At 31.7% G+C, this 18,809-nt stretch overlaps 1 protein-coding gene across 1 annotated transcript in view; it reads left to right on the top strand.

The window, feature by feature from the left end:
* Smp_151140 (serine/threonine kinase) overlaps window positions 1-18,809 on the top strand; it is a gene marked incomplete at both ends in the record, with an annotated part of 104,597 nt that overhangs the window by 13,339 nt on the left and 72,449 nt on the right. Inside the window, 5 exons of the mRNA XM_018797464.1 lie at window positions 5,620-5,818; window positions 11,086-11,568; window positions 12,870-13,111; window positions 13,190-13,298; window positions 14,181-14,332. Of these exons, the coding sequence (XP_018646797.1) occupies window positions 5,620-5,818; window positions 11,086-11,568; window positions 12,870-13,111; window positions 13,190-13,298; window positions 14,181-14,332 (1,185 nt within the window). The remainder of the gene's footprint in view (window positions 1-5,619; window positions 5,819-11,085; window positions 11,569-12,869; window positions 13,112-13,189; window positions 13,299-14,180; window positions 14,333-18,809) is intronic.

An 18,809-nucleotide genomic window follows, 5' to 3' on the forward strand; every position in this document is an offset into this window, starting at 1 on the left:
TTTTTTCATTAACTGATATTATTAGTTGAGAAATCTTTAAAATTTAAGTATCATCAGACAGTTATTTTCATCTTTAGAGTTTTTGTGTAGTCCATACTGATAGATTCACTTGTAATTGCGAACCTTAGGACTATCGGGTGTTGTGGCAAGCACAATGTATGCATAGACGACTATTTTATCTAATACTGAGGAAAATTAATTTGAAATTGAACAAATCTTGACAAATTATCTACCTCTAAACCTGTGACAACTAATGTTTTTCCAACATGTTCTGGGCTTGCACTTGCCTATTATGAGAAACAAACCTACTCACATTGTATAAAAAGCGGCGACACAAATTCATGAACGAACCAATCAGATGTAAAATAACTGGTCTTGGATTTTGGCGCGAAATTAATTCGTCCATTTGGCTAAATGGAGTTTTGGCATTGTAGCTGATTTCATTTCGTGTTGAAAACCCTAAGTCTGATTCATAACCCTAACTATCAACTCTAAATCACAATTCTAATTCCCCACACAGGTTTATAACGCTCATTTGGTCCTAGTTGGTACGTGGACATTCTGAAGGTGACTTTGGCGTCGCTCAAAGATTGTCTACAAACTATAGTCCCGTCTAAAAAGTTTCTCTTCATTTCCTGCTACGTCATGTGAATTGATTATATAGCAGAGTTAAATTCCATAAATGTTTCCTACTTACAGATAACCAACATGAATAAAAATACAGTCGTTCAGTTTTCATAAGGAAAAGTTGAGAAAAGCTGAATCCTAACACGACACCATATTGTGTTGTCCACTTTCTCATTACCAGTGTCTAAGATTACCATTTCTGTTCAGCCTCGTATATAAAAATAAATCCAGTATTTTCAAAACAGTTTTATTTCATCTATTACATGATAATGTCACATCATTTTAATTACTACTATGCTTAGTTAGTGGTAGTCAACAAGACATCCTGTAACTAGATTTTGTGCTAATTGGTACTTGTCAGCAAGTTATACCTTTTGTAGAGTAATTTTATACTTCACTTCATTTCTTCATATTAGTAGTCTCAAATAGACAGTTTAAATGTATCTTAGTCTTTTAAAATTAATGAATTATCGTCTAAATAGGATCGATCAGCTTGTTTCGTGTATCCTACTTACTTAACTTAATCACTATTGAGCATGAACTGGTTTGACCTTTTTCAATCTATTAGATGATATCGTCATAAATTATTAAAAATGAATATAATTTCAGTAATAAAGTGAAATATGCCTTTTATTTTCTTCAACATCATTTCACCATTGTCTTTTAATATCTTTTGGAAATTTTCAAATGGGAAGCAATTTACATGTTACGTGTTTAATTAAATTTTCCCAGTTGGTAAACTACTATTGAAAATTGGATTAGATATAGAATCTATATATTATTACTGTTATTATTATTATTATTAAAATAAGAAATCGAGGCAATACGCACAGTATTCACATATGCCAATAAGAGACTGACCAGTTGCAGTCCTAAGCATCAATGGGAAGATTCAAACAAACAATACTAAGTGAATTTAAGAAATATTAAAGTTTAACAGACATTTAGTTGAATCATCCATTCGTTTTTTAAAGGGTAGATTTAAAGAAAATCTGCACTTTCAACAATTGGAAATTGATTGATCTTTACATATATATATAACATATTAATCACTCAGGTTCACACACACACACCGTATACACAATTGAATCTACATTGTTTTTAAGAGAAAAAAACCCATTGCATTACAAGAAAAATGAGGTTAACAGAGTTTGAAAAACAAGAATAATCAATAGGCCAGTGTTTTGTGAATAGAATATATATATCCTTATTCCCACTTCACACTTTACATCTTTTCATTGTCTTGTTTAGTTATGCTTCAATATATACACACATATATACATAGAAATCTACCAATATATACATCTATTCTAAATGACATATAAAATCTGTTGTTCCGTTCTTGTCTACACTGGGAAGAATAAAAATGAAGCATTCTACAACAGTGTCTGATTGTCTAAAATCTTTTCATGAATACCATTACTATTATTATTACTACTATTAACTCCCATTTTATATATTTTTCGGTTTTATAAAAGAAAAATAGAGTAGAAGAAGAAATATCAAAATCTCTGTGTACTTTAACTTGTCATTGCTTTATTATTATTATTTTCATTTCAACATTTTCTTGTATAGAATGTTGTTTGGGGTACACTGATTACATGCAATCATCATCACCATTCTCTGCATCAACATTTATAAAAAAACAGTGTTTTTGAATTTTTCTTACTAAATCATTTTATTAGTAGATTTAGATGTACATAAAATAATGTGTAAGCACATTAACAATTAATTTGTAAAGAGTTTGTGATTAATGTTGTATGACAGGGGTGTTTATTTATTATGATTGAGAGGGAAGAAAGAAGGATCACAAGATTTATTGTTTGTGTATGTTATATAGATTTTGACCAGTACTTTCTGAGACTGTTAGGTGTTCATGGTTAACATAACTAGATTTTGTTCTATATATAGGTTTCGTCGGAAAGGAAAACAATCTAAAACGAATGTTGTTCTAGATTTGCTTTCTTATATATTCTCTGTGTTGTTTCCTCCATATTTTTATTGTTTTCTGTGTGATTGCATTTGACTGTAAATAGGGCCTGATGTTAGTCATTTGAATGCTTAATTTCGGTCCTAATGAAGAATATACAAGTTGATGAAAACGTCTGTTCTTAAATTCTCAGCACTACTTATATGTTTTAAAACTGACGACTATCTGAAGTTGAGATTAGGTTTAATATTTCAATTAAAATAAATATAATAGTCCTGAAGTTAACCTAAGTTCAGTACACGATAGGCTCGTGGTGGGTACAACTTATTTATTCATTGTCAGCTCATGCTCATTTTTAACTTTTCTTCTTCTTCTTCTACTACTACTTCTCAGATCTTGTTGATTAGTTTGACATTCCAGTCTTACTTTAATGCTTATAGTTGCTTGCCACTAAACTTCTTGTTTGGCCTGGCTCTAGTTAGTTGACCATTTACCTTATATCATATTTAGTTGGTATAATACTTATAATCTATATGTACAGTTATATTCACATTTATAAGATTTCAAAGACTAATAATTAAAACTCATTTGATATTTATTCATTTTCGATAAATTTTTAAAACTTAAGTTTAATACTAATGGTATTTGCCAAGTTTTTGATTTATTGTATATATATATATATATATATATATATAAGATTTTTGAAGAAATGTCTTCAAACGATTCCACATATTTTCTGACTGTTCGTTCTGTATTTGATCGATTTTAATGTAAAGAATAATTTGTTTTAATAATTGAGTTCATGAATTGGATTTTCTTCGCGCAATCCTCTTTGCTTTTACTTGCTACAATGTTTTGTCTTTTCGTCTGAAAATTTCTGTTTTTTAAAAACATAAACATATTTGATTTCATGATTTTCCAAATCTTAGGAAATATTGAATGTTGACTACTGTATATGTTCTGTTGTGTAAACGAGACTTCACAGATACATTATGAGTAATATACAACAGATTTTATGTAAGGCAGGCTTTATAAAAGAATATGAAAGTTTCCCTGTACTGCACGATTACAAAGTATTGATGGGTAGAGATAGCATAACTAAATTGCAGGTATGATCTCTACCTCAGAATGTTAGATGATCGGAGATAATCAACTCTGGTTTCGTGCTAATCGACACTCGTCAGCATGGTTATATGATAGACTGAGATGGTTAAATTTGATAAGGAACAATAGATCACGTCAATCAATAAAAAATATGGTATCACATCACAAAATTACCGACTGTCAATCTTCACTCAATTCTATAAATTGTTTTCATTCTGGCTAAATAATGTATTGAGAATGAAAAATACAAATACATTAACGTATTATTCATTTTCCCTTTCGTATTTTACACTGTAGTTTCTTTAGTTTTGGACGTTTACGTAATTGAACGTCCTGATTTTGTACACTCTTCTACCTACTATGATCTTGTGCATTCAATTATCACTTTTCGTAAGCTCATTGTATAATCAATTTGTCTTATATGGTGTTATACAAGCTTGTAATTGGTTGTTGTGTATCTACAAAATACTCAGTGTTCAATTTGCTTTTAAAAAAGCATCTAAACCAATCTCACATATCCAATAACAAACAGAATTAATCATTTGATAATTTTGAATAAATTAAGCATTGGGTAGATTGTTATAAATAAATAATATATTTGTAATATCATTTGGATATTACAATATATATTATTTATATATAGAATTAATCATTGTTGTAATTCGAAAATTCATGAACCAACGTCATAGAGCGAATAGTTAAATACTAGATTGTATTGGACAGTTGTTTTATCATAGTCTCAAACAGCTCAGCCAACTTTAGAACGTTGTAAATACGATGATATCAATTCGTTGTGAAAAATCAGCGTTAACATTGAACACAAAATTTTACATGCCGCCTAGACTTTTTGTATTACACTTAAACTATTTCATTGAAATCATCAACTGATGTAAGTTAATCTCACTAATGGGATCGTGGATGCTCATTGCTGAAGAGTTCCATGCTAGGATGAAACAGCCGTCCAGTGCTCCCAGGTTTTCAGTTTTGGTCTAATTTGGATTCATGGTTTCATTGAAGTTCAACAATCTCCACACTGTCATACTAAGTACCTAAACTTTTTGTTTTCTTCAAGTACACTGTTTTTGAATCTGTGAATAATTTCTAGTTTTTTTCTGAAATGATCATTATACTAAACACTTAAATCCTGGTATATCGGTTTTCTGACTAAATAATATTTGGTTTACATAGTTTTCTGGTAACTGTTTGTCTATATTAAAATACTTTAAATATAATTAATTTACTTCAAGATATAATGAGCAGACAGCCAACTCAGTGGATACATCATAGAATTAAAACTGTCATTTATTCACTGCATGCTCAACCAAAATAGCTTGACTGATCAGTTAACGACCAAGATTAATCGAGAATAAAAATGTTTGGGGTCACAAAATGACTAGTGATTTCCAACTTTTGTTAATCATATGAAAAACCAGTTTGAAAATTTGTAACTCTATATTCATTGTAATTTTTGCTTTCTCGAGAACTATTATTCATCATTTATTGATCCAATTCAAAGATCTATTGTAAAGCTCTTAAAAACTATATACTTCCATTGGGATCAGATTGAGATATTCTAGTTTGGTAAGTAAAATGGTGTTAATTCACGTATATCTAAGGCAGTCATTGAAAGTTATGTCTTCAGGAAGACGATTGATTGATCCAATGTGATGTCGTTAATAATCATGACAACACAAGTTTATCGGTTACGCTATATTATATTTATCATATTCACTTTATAGACATAAAACATCACTATTGATAATACACATTTTACACCCATACCACCTACCATATGACAAAACCACACTATCAATGTTTTGCAAAAATTACCAGTCTAGCGTAGCTTGGAATTCTGTATTCTATTTCATACAAATACTGACTAAATTTTTGTTGATACATCCAATTTTATTCATTCCTTTTCCAACTACTATTATTATTATTTTGTTTTTTTTTACAAGGGAATTGGTGGTGGGAGTTACGGATTCGAGGTGGATTGGTGGGCATTAGGTGTTGTTATTTATGAAATGCTTTATGGTGTTACACCATTCTATTCAGAAACATTAGTCAATACTTATGCTAATATTATGAATCATGTAAATAGTTTGAAATTCCCTGAAAATGTTAATGTTTCCGATACTTGTTTGGACTTTATGAAAAGTGAGTTTTCCATGTATATACATTGGTACTTATATACTCATAAATATTTTCTTGTCTTTTTTCACAATAATATTTTTTATTTCCAATACTGTTTGAACTATTTTTTTGTTCAGGAAGTAGTAATCTACTAACGACTGTCAATATTATGCTGTTTAATGAGACTGTGTGCTAACTAAGACTTATTATTCAGTTATCCACTAACTTGTGATCATCATAACCAACGGCTAGAGACTTTAAGTGAAATGGCTTAGAACCGCTCGCAATGAAACAGGTGCATACACTCTTTACGTTCCTTAAAAATCTGAGTCTTGAAAGCTCCTCATACTTTTTCTCCTTTTTCTATGTCTAATTTTTACTACTTCTACCACTACTAGTAGTGTGATGTGGGTTACTTATATCCACATAAGTAGTATACGATGATGGTCAGGCATAGAATGTATTTCAGCAGAAGATTGATAAAGCAAGAACCTAAACGGAACGCAGTTGGTATGAAAATGCATGAATAATGAAATCAGAGACGATGGACTAATATTTGCAGAAGGAACAGTCAAGATTGAGACAATTGTTTGATAGATTGCAAATTAACTTTTCACTGTATGGTTGTCAGATTTTAGTCAGATATTCTGTAATTTCGTATACATGTACATTCGATTGTCCCCATTCGTGTTCTTGTTCACTACAGTAGTACTGTTATTACTTCTACTACTCTGAGATTTGTCTCGCTGTTCTGATGTGATATGGCAACTTGAACCGATGCATGTATGAGCCAGGTTTTACATTGACGATGACTGACTGACAGCTATAATCACCACAAAACTCCCCACTTATGTACTTTATTTAAGTATTATCAGTAATATGTTCATATTCTTGATACGCATCACATTATTCAACTAGTTTGAAATACTTTGATAAATATCGTAAATATAATTACATTGAATTCCTCTAGGTACTTAGATTTATTTTGTCTTTATCAGGTATTCTATTTTAAGACATTTTGCATAGAAGTAGACTAAAATTGAGTAACTGACTGGTCAATAGTTTGACTATATCAATTTACCATATTTTTCAGCTTGATTTACATAGGTGATTACAGTAGTCAAATTTAGTGTGAAACTGTAGACCATGGTTACTAGGTGAACTATCTCACTAAAGTATTTTTTTAGGTTCTTCGTACACTTGAATAAGTTTACCAACTCAGTCGGTTCCATTAAAAACAAATATATTTTGAAATATATTCATTTAAACTCATTGAGCATTTATTAATACAAACCAGTCATTGGCAAAGATAATTTAAAATGGGAATTTTGTTCAAGACCTGCTATTTAATGGATATAACATAGATATCAGTATTTTATTGAAGATAAGGAAATAATGGTTAACTATTATTTGACTTTCTTCTCTTCGATACTTTATTTTGCATAAGAAATGTTGGTCTACTGTTATAATGTAAATGACTAATCTTATGTTGGATGCTAAATAGAGTATTGATTTCGTCAACTTCATGAATACTTTACAAAACAGTGCTAAAAAAGTGAAAATATCCATCAATCGCTTTCCATTGATTGATTCCTAAAACAAAATTTCTTACAGTACCATATCATTTAACTTAGTATGTTATGTATTATATTTCTGAAATGATAGACTTTCAATTGTAATTGTGAGTATTCCTTCAATTCCTATCAAATATTTTAATTCATATTTAAATATAGACTTTAAAGTGAGATTCCTATACGAATAGTGAAATCTTTAATGATTGAATGTTCGATCGTAATTTAATTTAAAAGATCATTCTTCCTCTCCCTCTCTCTTCCTCACACATTACTTACTTACTTGCGCCTGTTACTCCCAATGGAGTATAGGCCGCCGACTAGCCTTCTCCAATCCACTCTGTCCTGGGCTTTCCTCACACATACACGTACCCATATACAAAACCTTTCTCTTGACAATTTTATTTTATCATTCTCTGCATTTTTTATCTAATGGATGTGATAATTATATGCAAATATGTGATAAACAGGAGAATTTAGAAATGTAAAACAAAAAAATATAATGAGTAGGTTTCTAGAGAAAAATTAGATTGTTTTTTAGTGTATGTTTATTTATGTATTTAGAAATTTATTCAAAGGTGTTCACTTGAACTATTGGTTTTCTTTTTGTTGTTTAAAATCTGTACTTATATTGGTATCATCATCGCCGTCACTATCATTGATCATCAGGTGATTTTGTTTAGTTCAGATTATGAATTTAAGGTACTTGCACCTTAAACCTTCGATCATATGATTATATATATATATATATATATATATATATATATATATATATATATATATATCTTTGAAATACTGAATCTTTTCATCATTATCAAACCTACATTTCATTACTTAGTATGAAAATTCATTTATTCTATGTGTATTTTGCTTATTTAGTGTGCTTAAAGTTGTTAATAAACTGGATACTATAAGTAAGAAAGAAAATAAGAATAATAATGAAACCGGGTTCAACCAGGTCTGTTGTGAGATAGTAACTCACTGATGACATTGGTGAATGGTTGCTCAATTTCGTGAATCAGTTGAAGTTAGACATTAACACCGTTGGATGCCAGCTCAGTGGTCTATCGGTTAAGGGCTTCGGCTCGAAACTGGTAGGTCCTGGGTTCGAATCCCGCGAGAGTGGGTTCGTGGATGCGCACTGCTGAGGAGTCCCATAATAGGACGAAACGGCCGTCCAGTGCTTCCAGGTTTTCCATGGTGGTCTAGCTTCAATTGACTCATGATCTCAACTCTATAAAAAAAATTACTAAAATCTCCACAAAACCCCTTCTAATAATGAAAGTTGTTTTTTCATTCAGTATTTTAAAAAAAATATTTAGGTATATTCTGATAAAAAACATTTAAATTCTTGTTCTTAATCATTATTGGAAAAATTTATTTTTAGCTGAAAACCAAATCAAAAATTTTATGTATGCATTAAGTGGATTCGGTATCCAAAAACTCTGTTTCACGTATGTGTAACCATTGCCTATCTTGACGGGTAATGTTAGCTAGTGTAGAAATGTTTTGGAAAAAAGTTAGGGGGAGTCAATTTAAAGCATAGTATTGTATCAGTCTATGAAGGTACTGACTAGCGGTCTGAGAAATGTTGCTAGATGTGGCCTACCTGACAGGGCTACGCACAATAAACATCATCAGTGTTTGGGGACGTTGTATAACATAGTTCCTATGTATTCATTCTTTATCTAGCTATAAATCTTGACTTTCATTTTTCCTTAATTCATACCTTTTATTTCTAACTTTTTAACCAATATTCTCAGTATTTATTCTTCCTTATTATCATGGCTGGTACATCATCTCTATTTTTTTAGCTATTCATCTTTTGAAATTCATCTAATCGTCTTAATGTTGTATGACAACCTGGACTAACGCACATTTCTTTCAGACTGCACGTTGATTATAATTGACTGATTGGTATTCTGAAGTTAGTCTTTTGAATAATATATATACCAACCGTCAGATTTTATGGTTATTAAGGTTCACTTCTCCCATATTTCGGTTTCATAAATCTGATTAGTATTCTATTGTCTAATATAACAGTGGATTTACTAATTCTGTGGAGTGATTGTGCTTGGAAGGTAAAGTTAAATTCCATTACTTTATATCATATTCAATGATAAAACGGATATCTAAATATGGTTATTGATAAATTCAGTGTGGATGTAATCTAATATTGTCCTAGTTACTAGCAATTTGTCAGCTTAAGGGTATAAATACCCACTAGTTTTGTTGGTTTTTACTAGACATGGGTTGCTAGTATCTAACCATAGATGTTTTGGGGCCAGTTCTCCCACGTGAAGGAATCATTGATTGGATAATACTGAAGCTATACGCACGTCAGCAAGTAGAGATGGGAAATCAGTTAATGAAGCTGTGAATCTTCATTGACTGAAGTAAGTAACCGGTATGTGTGTCACATTTGCCCAACCACCATCTCTGTCGACTCGCAATTCTAACTGACGTAGGTACATATTTGAAGTTAGCTGGAGGGTGCTAAACCCAGACATGGCGTCAGTTTTAAGTCATCGATTGATGTCCTGATCCGTGTTGTTAGATAAGGACTTCTCAGTTGGGACCCATGCGACATCTGTGATCAGGGGTTGAAGACGTTGGATGATATGTCTGGAAGTTTATAACAATAGTTCAGATGCCTTCATTCTTGATCTTTTGAATTCTGGGTTTCAATATTGTTTCATAGTCTTTTTCCTATAAATCTATCCTTACCTTTCAAACTTATAACATCTATGTTTATATTACCACTAATACTACTGTTATTTCGACTTTTTCGCTTCTCATGTAGTTGGTTTTATCTTATTATGTTGAAATAGTGTGGCAACGAGGTCCGTAATCCCTTCGCTTGCGTTGATTTTGTCTTACCTGTCATTAATTGTGTAAATAGCTTTTCACTAGTAATTACTAGATTTGGAGATTCTTGATTTTTTGTTCTTTCTTTGCTTTATTCTGTCTACCATATTTCATATAAATGAAAAGTCTTACTTTTAATCTCACTCCATTATCCTGACATATTTTGCCTAATAATTATTTCCTCAAAAAATATCTAAGATCTCAGTGCAGTTTTGTATCTCAGGATATTACGCAATCGATTAGTTAGCTTGAATTTCGAATCTTAAACTTGTTTTCTGACGAGATCTCTTGTTTATCTGGATTAATTTTGATAGTCTGTTCTATTCTATTTCACTTCATTACCTTCGTCGTAAACTACTGATTACTTAATCGTTCTTGTTATCTATTTCCTATCTGTCATACCAGAAGTGGTTTGTTGTGAGATTATTTTTCGAATTAAAATTGTTACGATGTTTCTTCAAAGCATTTTTAGATGAACTTGAATTCTGAAGTGTTCTCAGGGTTTTCCTCCTCCCTAGATTTAGTACGGTTTAGAAGTGCTTTGTGTACTTCACGTCGTTAATCTAAAGTATCTTCAAGTTAGTGCTTTCATAACCTTAATTCATGACAAACGCTGATTCAATCACTTTAATATGAGCAACGAGGTGATATCCCTAACTCCTACACCATATGTATGACTTAAAGCTTACCAAATCAATGTATGCTGTGTTACTGCTTTAAAATGAACTATAGAAGTCCAGTGTCCGATTTATCAGCTGGTATGAGAAAAAAACATATTGTTAGAATTTTATTCGCCTTTATTTTTGTTTGGTGAACTATTCGTTTGATCTGTTAATTATTATTTTCACTCAGAACTTCTCTGTGATCGTACTCAAAGACTTGGTAGTCAAGCTCATTGTTTATCTGAAGTATATAATCATCCTTGGTTTTCTATTGATTGGATTCAATCTCAACAGACCGATGGACATTTAGATTCTATGGACATATCAATTGCTGACTGGACATGGTCTAATATACGTGCTTGTCGTGCACCGTTTCAACCCCATTTACGTAGTGAAACTGATACGTCTTATTTCCAACCAGAAACTGATGACGAAGATGATGAATTAATGGTAGATGGTGAAAATGTAGTTGATAAAGATCCTTCTAAGTATGGACGAAATAATGGGCATGATTCACAACCAACAGATGTAATAAATAATAACAATAATGGAAAATGTAAAGATGTAGCTAGAGGTGGTGACTTTCCTGAATCATCTGACAGTGATCATAAATATTCTGGACGTTGTTCCGATAGTTTATTAGAATTGCCAGGAAGTCAATTTGCGTTTGCAGGTAGGTGTGTTATTTTTGAGTTATATACTTATACAAAGAGGATGTAGTTTTATCATTAATATAAATCCAATCCTCTGAGAGTTTTTTATTTTGTCATATCATTTAATATAGAAAGTCTACTGTTGATATACTGTGTGCTGAAGTACTTTTACCATATTTGTTTTCCGCACTTTTTCATTTACGATAGCCTATAAATTCACTTGGTACAAAATCCAGAACTGATACAGGTCGATAAATAGAGCGGGTCCTCTAGGAATAGGTTACTCGAAATAATGAATAAAAATAATATTTTTTCCATCTACTCTTAATTTATTCAGAGTAGAGATTCATTCTTAACCTAAATTCATCAGAGGAGATTGATTCGATAAACAATTATTACTTACTTCAGTAAGAATTGTCCTTCCACGATGTTTACAACTGAGAAATGACAGATGCTGACATACACCTCTAATAGCACATGTTAGCTATCATATTCACTCTTCACTTCTCAATATTTATCATATTACTACTATAAACTTTTCGCCTATGGTTTCATCTTTTTTCCCTATGTATCATTCATGTCAATCATTCGAGTTCACAAAATGCTACATCTAGCCTCCTGAAAATGTGCTTCAAACTCCATATGTTGGAGTTTCCGATGTTCGAATCCTATGTCGAATAGGGCAATAGACTTCATTCGCTAAAACTCCAGAATTTCCTGTCACTGAAATATGCTACATCCTATATAGAATCCAAGTGTGATCATTCCCCTCGCCTCATCTAGTTGGTGTACAGGATTAGCGCGATTTACCCTTTGTTTATTTGGAGACTTGACTGGGACCTCTGATGACTTTGCTGGTGGAGGTTCAGGATGAAGTTTACAACGTAAACAGTATCCAAAATGTTAATAAGTAGTAAAAAGAAATGCAAATAATCCATAGTTTTACTTCTGATTACTTTAAATAAATTGTTTACCTTGTTGATAAAAGTTGTATAATTCAGCGTTTCTCAGTGATTTTGAGTGTGATAAATTGATCTTACATACATTCTAATGGTTTTAACACTTACATTGTCATTCTTACTGTAATAATAGTAATAATAATAATAATAATTATTATTATTATTATTCCTCAGCATTTTAACAACACTGTACGTTGACATTTCTGTATATTGCAGTATAAAACAGTATATAATTTCCTAGTGTACATTAACATTTAAGTGTTGAGATAAAAGTTTGTGAATATATATGGAACATGAGCATTTATTTCACGGTGTATACTAAGTCTTTCTGTTCGTTTTTTTATCTGAACAATTTTTTCTAGGTTTCTCATTCTCCTCCACTCATCCACATCATTTGGCTTTGTTGAATGGACTACATTCAACTCCATTACGTGGATCAAATCTGATAGCATCGGCATCATCATCAGATCTACTCAAGAATAGTGATGATAATAATAATAGCAATAAATTAGACGCAGTTCAACTTGATAAATCAATGAATCATCAGTTCCAAGAGAATAAATGTGATAATTGTAAAAATTCTCTCTTGAAATCCAATGGTGATGTTAGTAGTATTAATAAATTAATAATAAATAATGAAAATGAAAATGTAATGGATTCAAATATTGTTAATCATGCAAAGTGTGAATCACAGCTAGCTGGTTTACGAATTCAATTAGAAGATGCATTAACATTGTCGGATGCACATTTAAGTGAAATTAGCTCAATAACTATACAATTAGAACAAGCTAGTAAGATTAGATTTCCTGTATTTTTTCCCCATTTGTTTTAAGCGTTATCTACTTTTTATTGTGAACACATTGTTATGTATTGTGATAAGATATTTCTTGTTATTCAAGGCATAAACAGATAAATTTGAAAATATTCATCACCTAAGATGGTCAACAATAACTTCAGCACTGCATCAAATTTACAGTAGAATTTGAAAATAATATCCAAAGTACGTCTTAAATTATATCAGCAATAAAGATGACAGTATTATGTCAGTAATGTCCACTCCGGGACTCGAATACTAGGATGGAAGTACACCCACTTGCCGTGTCAACCAGGATAAAACGTTCTTCCTAGATTTTACTGCTAATCACGTTCCATTTAGTAAATAAATTAAGGATTAACACAGAGTTCCCATTAAGGATCAAAGCGAAACATTCAATTATTCTCAACACCCTAATCCATTTTTACCAGTTTCAGCTTTTCTGAGTTCGATCAATTATGGTTTCCAATCGTCTAAATCCGTTATACCGTGGATTTTATTCAATAGACATACATTGCTTACTCATGTTTTCAGGAAACTTCACTAGTCTAAGAAAATTCAGTATCTTTCTGTGTGCAAATACCTTGAGAGTCGAACCATTGTAGTCTAACTGGAGCCCGAATTCGACGTCAGTATCCATAGACACAAACAGATAAATAGATAAAATATAAGACCTACACCACACTTTGTTTACGAAGTTTTTTAAGATTCAATATTTCATATAGATGGTTATTTTCTAAGTCCTTTTGTTCTCCTTAGATTGTACTCTTAATTATTTTGTTTATTTTCTGCATTACTCTTACGCACTACATATATTTTGTTTTATTTTCCAACTAAAAATAACAACGATTCTCTAAAGATGCTCGATATCGTGAATTGGAAAATAAGATATCTTTACAAGAAATTAATTTCAAAAAAGTTCATGAAGAAATGGAAAGGCAACTCGAAAATGCTCACGCAGAAGCCGCTAAAAATCGTTCATATTTAGAAGCGGAAATTATCAAATGGAAGGTAGGATTTTACTATTGTCTTTTAACAAGTCAATGTCGAATATACTTTTGTTAAATGACAAATAAATTGTTTTTTTCTCACCGTTTAAATCACTAGTCGATCTAAACTAGACTACCAGTGGACGGTCGTTCAGTTCTAGTAGGGGACTCCTCAGTAGTGCACGCACACGATCCTGCACACAGGACTCGAACCCATGGCCGTCAGTCTCACGCACGATCACTCAACCTCTAGACCACTGAGCCTATGTCTAACTTTAACTTGTACGTGTATATATTTTGACTAAATTTCTTTTTTCCTATTTAAATTATCCAATTTTGTTGGTCAGGCAGTCAGTCAGATACAACGTAGGACCAGGCACATATATGCATCGGTCCAAGTTATCATACCTCATTAGCACGACAAGATGGACACCGAATTCATAGAAGTAGTTAATTTAATGATGGTAATATATAAAAGAAAGGTTGTATGTAAGGATATAGTACAGAAAGAAAGATGGATATGAAGTAATTTTAATCTTATATTTTAGGGGAAGACAGACACATTTAACCCTATATCCACCAAACTTATTCAATTAACTCTAGTAATCCAACAGTGAAAATGTTTTAGATTTGGATCCTGCACTGATTCTAGTTAGATAGCCGTTGAAACACAAGAGGTACTGGATATCTATTTTGTTCTGCTATAAGACTCTTTGATAATCCTCATTCACAATCCCGTCAGATATTAGACTCTTGATCTTTAATCCTCATGACCAGTACTTAACCCTTTAAACTACTGAGTTGACAATCGATAATTTATATTCCCTGTACTTTCCTATCTTCATGACCTGTTTAACTTGGCTTAGTCCGTGGTGTAAAAGACGTTTTACAACCTCTCTACGCTAACATAAATATTGCCGCTACTTATTCGATAATGATTACCATGTAAATAACTTTTGTTGGTCCTCCATTACATTATATAAAATACCATTAACAATATAAAGTCATCCGATAGTTGTGCAGTAGTCTAATTACACACAGGATGAACCTAAAAAATTTCAAATATTTCATGAAGTTAAATACCATTCAACCAGTAATCTAACGTTCAATAGTCCTGTGTTCATTTATGACTTGTTTCGACTTGTAGATTTCAAGTGAACCAATAGTCAGTTGGTTATTTTAGATGTTTGATATTCTTGTACTATTTTCTATTTTGATTTAAACTCTCTCTGGAGTTAGCATTGACTCTGTAATAGAAAGTTTCTAATAGAATCACATAATTTTAATAGTTGAGCTCATGAGTTAATTGACGCTAGACCACCATGGAAAACCTGGAAGCCTTACATAACATTATTATTAAGTATTCAATTTTTACCGCCAAATGACTGTTTATCAGTTTTCTATTCACTGTTGATTGTCTTGTCATGAAATTATTTATGCTGATTTTCCCTAGTAATTGATTGGTGAGGTCAAATATGTACTTTATTTATGTGTACCCCTTCACATTCACTCATACACTTTTTATACCATAACAGTTGACTTGTATATTCTGTCTGTTATTTTGGTGGCTGATCGATAGAGAGCGAAAGGTAAGTGGAAGGGATAATAGATTATATTACAGTTCACCGTCTATTTTACTTTTTGTGGTTTTCTCTTATTATTGTCTGAAAATGTCAATGATAGACCCCAACAATGAAAATACGCAATACGTCTAAAATGTGCTATTATTATTCAAACAATTGTTGTTTCTCTTGTCTGGTTATTCACTTTTGAATATTCAAAATATTTCTATTTGTTTCAGATTGATGACATGTGGCCAATTATAGTATGTGTGTGCTGTGGTTGTGAATGTTTTGGAAACATTTTTTTCTCTCTATTCTTCATAATTTAGGTGAAATACGAGAACCGTAACAAAAGTATATACATTCTGATTTGATATGTTGTGAGTGAATGGATAATCTATAGATATTGTAATCAATGTTGTATGTGGACTATGTGTTTTCTAAAACGTTTTCTTAATTCTGTCCCAACAATATTGTAATACTTACATTTGACATATCACCTACTTATTTAATGTTGTTGAATATGGAACCTTCAAATCTCGGAAAATCGTGAAGATTTTCAAACTAAAGTGATTTTAGTATACTTTTGGATTATAGAATTAGTATCCAAGATGGAACGTCTCGTCCTGTTTAGGACGCGTCATTTGAATATATCTGAACCCCTAGTTTTGATGTTCCTTCTGAGACTCAGATCCATTATCTATCTCTTTAAGTCCCAGAATGCCATACACTGAATTGTTTGATGAAGATCAATAAACTTATTAATATTAAAATGATCTTGCTTGGGTATTATGTTGTATAAGACACTTCGCATTAGTATGAATTTGTTTATCGTGAGTTTGAATGGATGTAACTCCTATTAGGTATTCAATATCAATCTTATTCGACCATTGTAGTATTCAAAACAGCAGAGGTAATGTTTAAGTATACATATCTTTAAAAAGCGTGAAGAAATGGTATGGTCTCTGATACTTTTCAAAAGACATGTGATATCTTTCATTTTTCTTTCAATAGGCATTAAAGAATAAGCATTAATTTTTCGTATTTCAGATGAAAATTGTCTTCATAGCCATTTTCATCTTTCATCCAAACCGCGTTTCACCATAAATATTAGTTCTATCATTAAAGTCTTTCCGTGTAAATGAACGGTTTTGATGTGAAATAAGGAATTTTCTGGGTCACAAATCTGAGGTGGGGGTCCACTGTTTTGGACATTTATTATGATGATCATACAGTTTCATGGATTGATTTTAATAAAAATGGTGCCCTGGTTTTAATTTCTGGTGTAGTTGTGAATATCCTTTGCTAAGGAGTCCCATACTTGGTTGGAACAACTATTCTATCTTTTCTAGTTTTCAACGGTTGTCTAATCAAGGTCAGTCCATGATTTAAACCATACACAAGTTAATAATTATCTGTCTTAATATTTTATATAACGTTTGTCATAGTAATAAATTCGATACAATATAAAAGTGTCATGCCCATTATGAAATACAACGGTCCTAAGTTTGATCTTATATGCCTAAATTCAAAGAACTGTCAGTGATTCCGTAAATCCTTGATGAATGGTATATATATATATATATATATATATATATATATATCGTCATCATATTTTCGTGTCTATGTGGATTATGATTAAAGTCGGTTAAATACATGATAAAACACAGATTCACCAGCGTTCGAATGTTTTATCTATCTGTCTATGTGCATAAATACGATTAGTCGCGTTTACTTAATGTAACAATTATTTCTTAATAACAAATAAGAACAAAAACATGTAATTATTTTCCAGGAAATGCATCTTGAAGCAAGTTACTAATGAGCATATGATCATTATCAGAATGGGGATTTGCGGAGATTGTAGTAATTTTAATAGTTGAATTCATAAGGAGTCCCATACTAGGACGAGACGGTCATCCAGTGCTTCTGGGTTTTTAATGATGGTCTCTGTCAGATCGATTCGTAAATTCGACCGTTATGATTAGTTTCTTTCAAAAATTTAAAAGAACGCAAGAACATACAGTTATTTATTCAGATAAGCAAACAAATTTAATGCAATAGAATTTACCGCATTGATTAAACACGAAATAAATCACATCAACAAGGAAAGATAAAAAGCAAGTGATTTAATTTACTAAAGTGTCAATAATAATAGTGACGTTAACGATTTAATACAAAGGGATATGATCAGAATCAAAAAATAAAAATCATCACGTTATGGTGAGCATAAAATCTAGAAGATAAATGAATGCATCGGTTTTGATTCATATTATCAATATTATAAATTGATCTAATGTTGTTCTATACTTTCTTACTTACGCCTGTTATCCCTCGTGAAAGAGTATAGGCAGCCCACCAGATTTCTCCATCCAACTCTGTCCTGCACATTGCTTTCCAATTGTTATTCATCCTATTTATGTATGCTTCCAATTATTGACGCAGCACTTTATTTGACCTCCCACTTTTCTCTTTCTCTTCAGAATTCCAAGTTAGCGCTTGCCTCGTGATGTAGTTTGATGATTTCCATAATGTATGTCCTATCCAACTTCAACATTTTTCCTCAATTTCCTCTTCAGCTGGAAGCTGGTTTGTTCTCTCCCATAATAGGCTCTTGTTGATGGTAACCAGTCAACGGACATTGAGTATCCTACGTAGTTTTATAAATACCTAATTTTTTTTTGATGATAGTTGTGGTAGCTCTGCAAGTTTCAGCTCCGAACAGTAGGACTGTCTTGACGTTCGCATTGAATATTCTGACTTTGATATTGGTTGACAGTTGTTTTGAGTCCTCTATGTTGTTCAACTGCATGAATGCCGCTCTTGTTTCGCCAATATTTGCCTTTACCTCGGCATTGGATTTTCCTTGTTGATCGGCCAATAGTTAGTTCACGAAATAAAGATGAATTGCCAAATTTATCTGCCTCTATGTGTATT

The sequence above is a fragment of the Schistosoma mansoni genome, assembly GCF_000237925.1.
Source record: "Schistosoma mansoni, WGS project CABG00000000 data, supercontig 0166, strain Puerto Rico, whole genome shotgun sequence".
In the NCBI taxonomy this organism is placed as follows: Eukaryota; Metazoa; Platyhelminthes; class Trematoda; order Strigeidida; family Schistosomatidae; genus Schistosoma; species Schistosoma mansoni.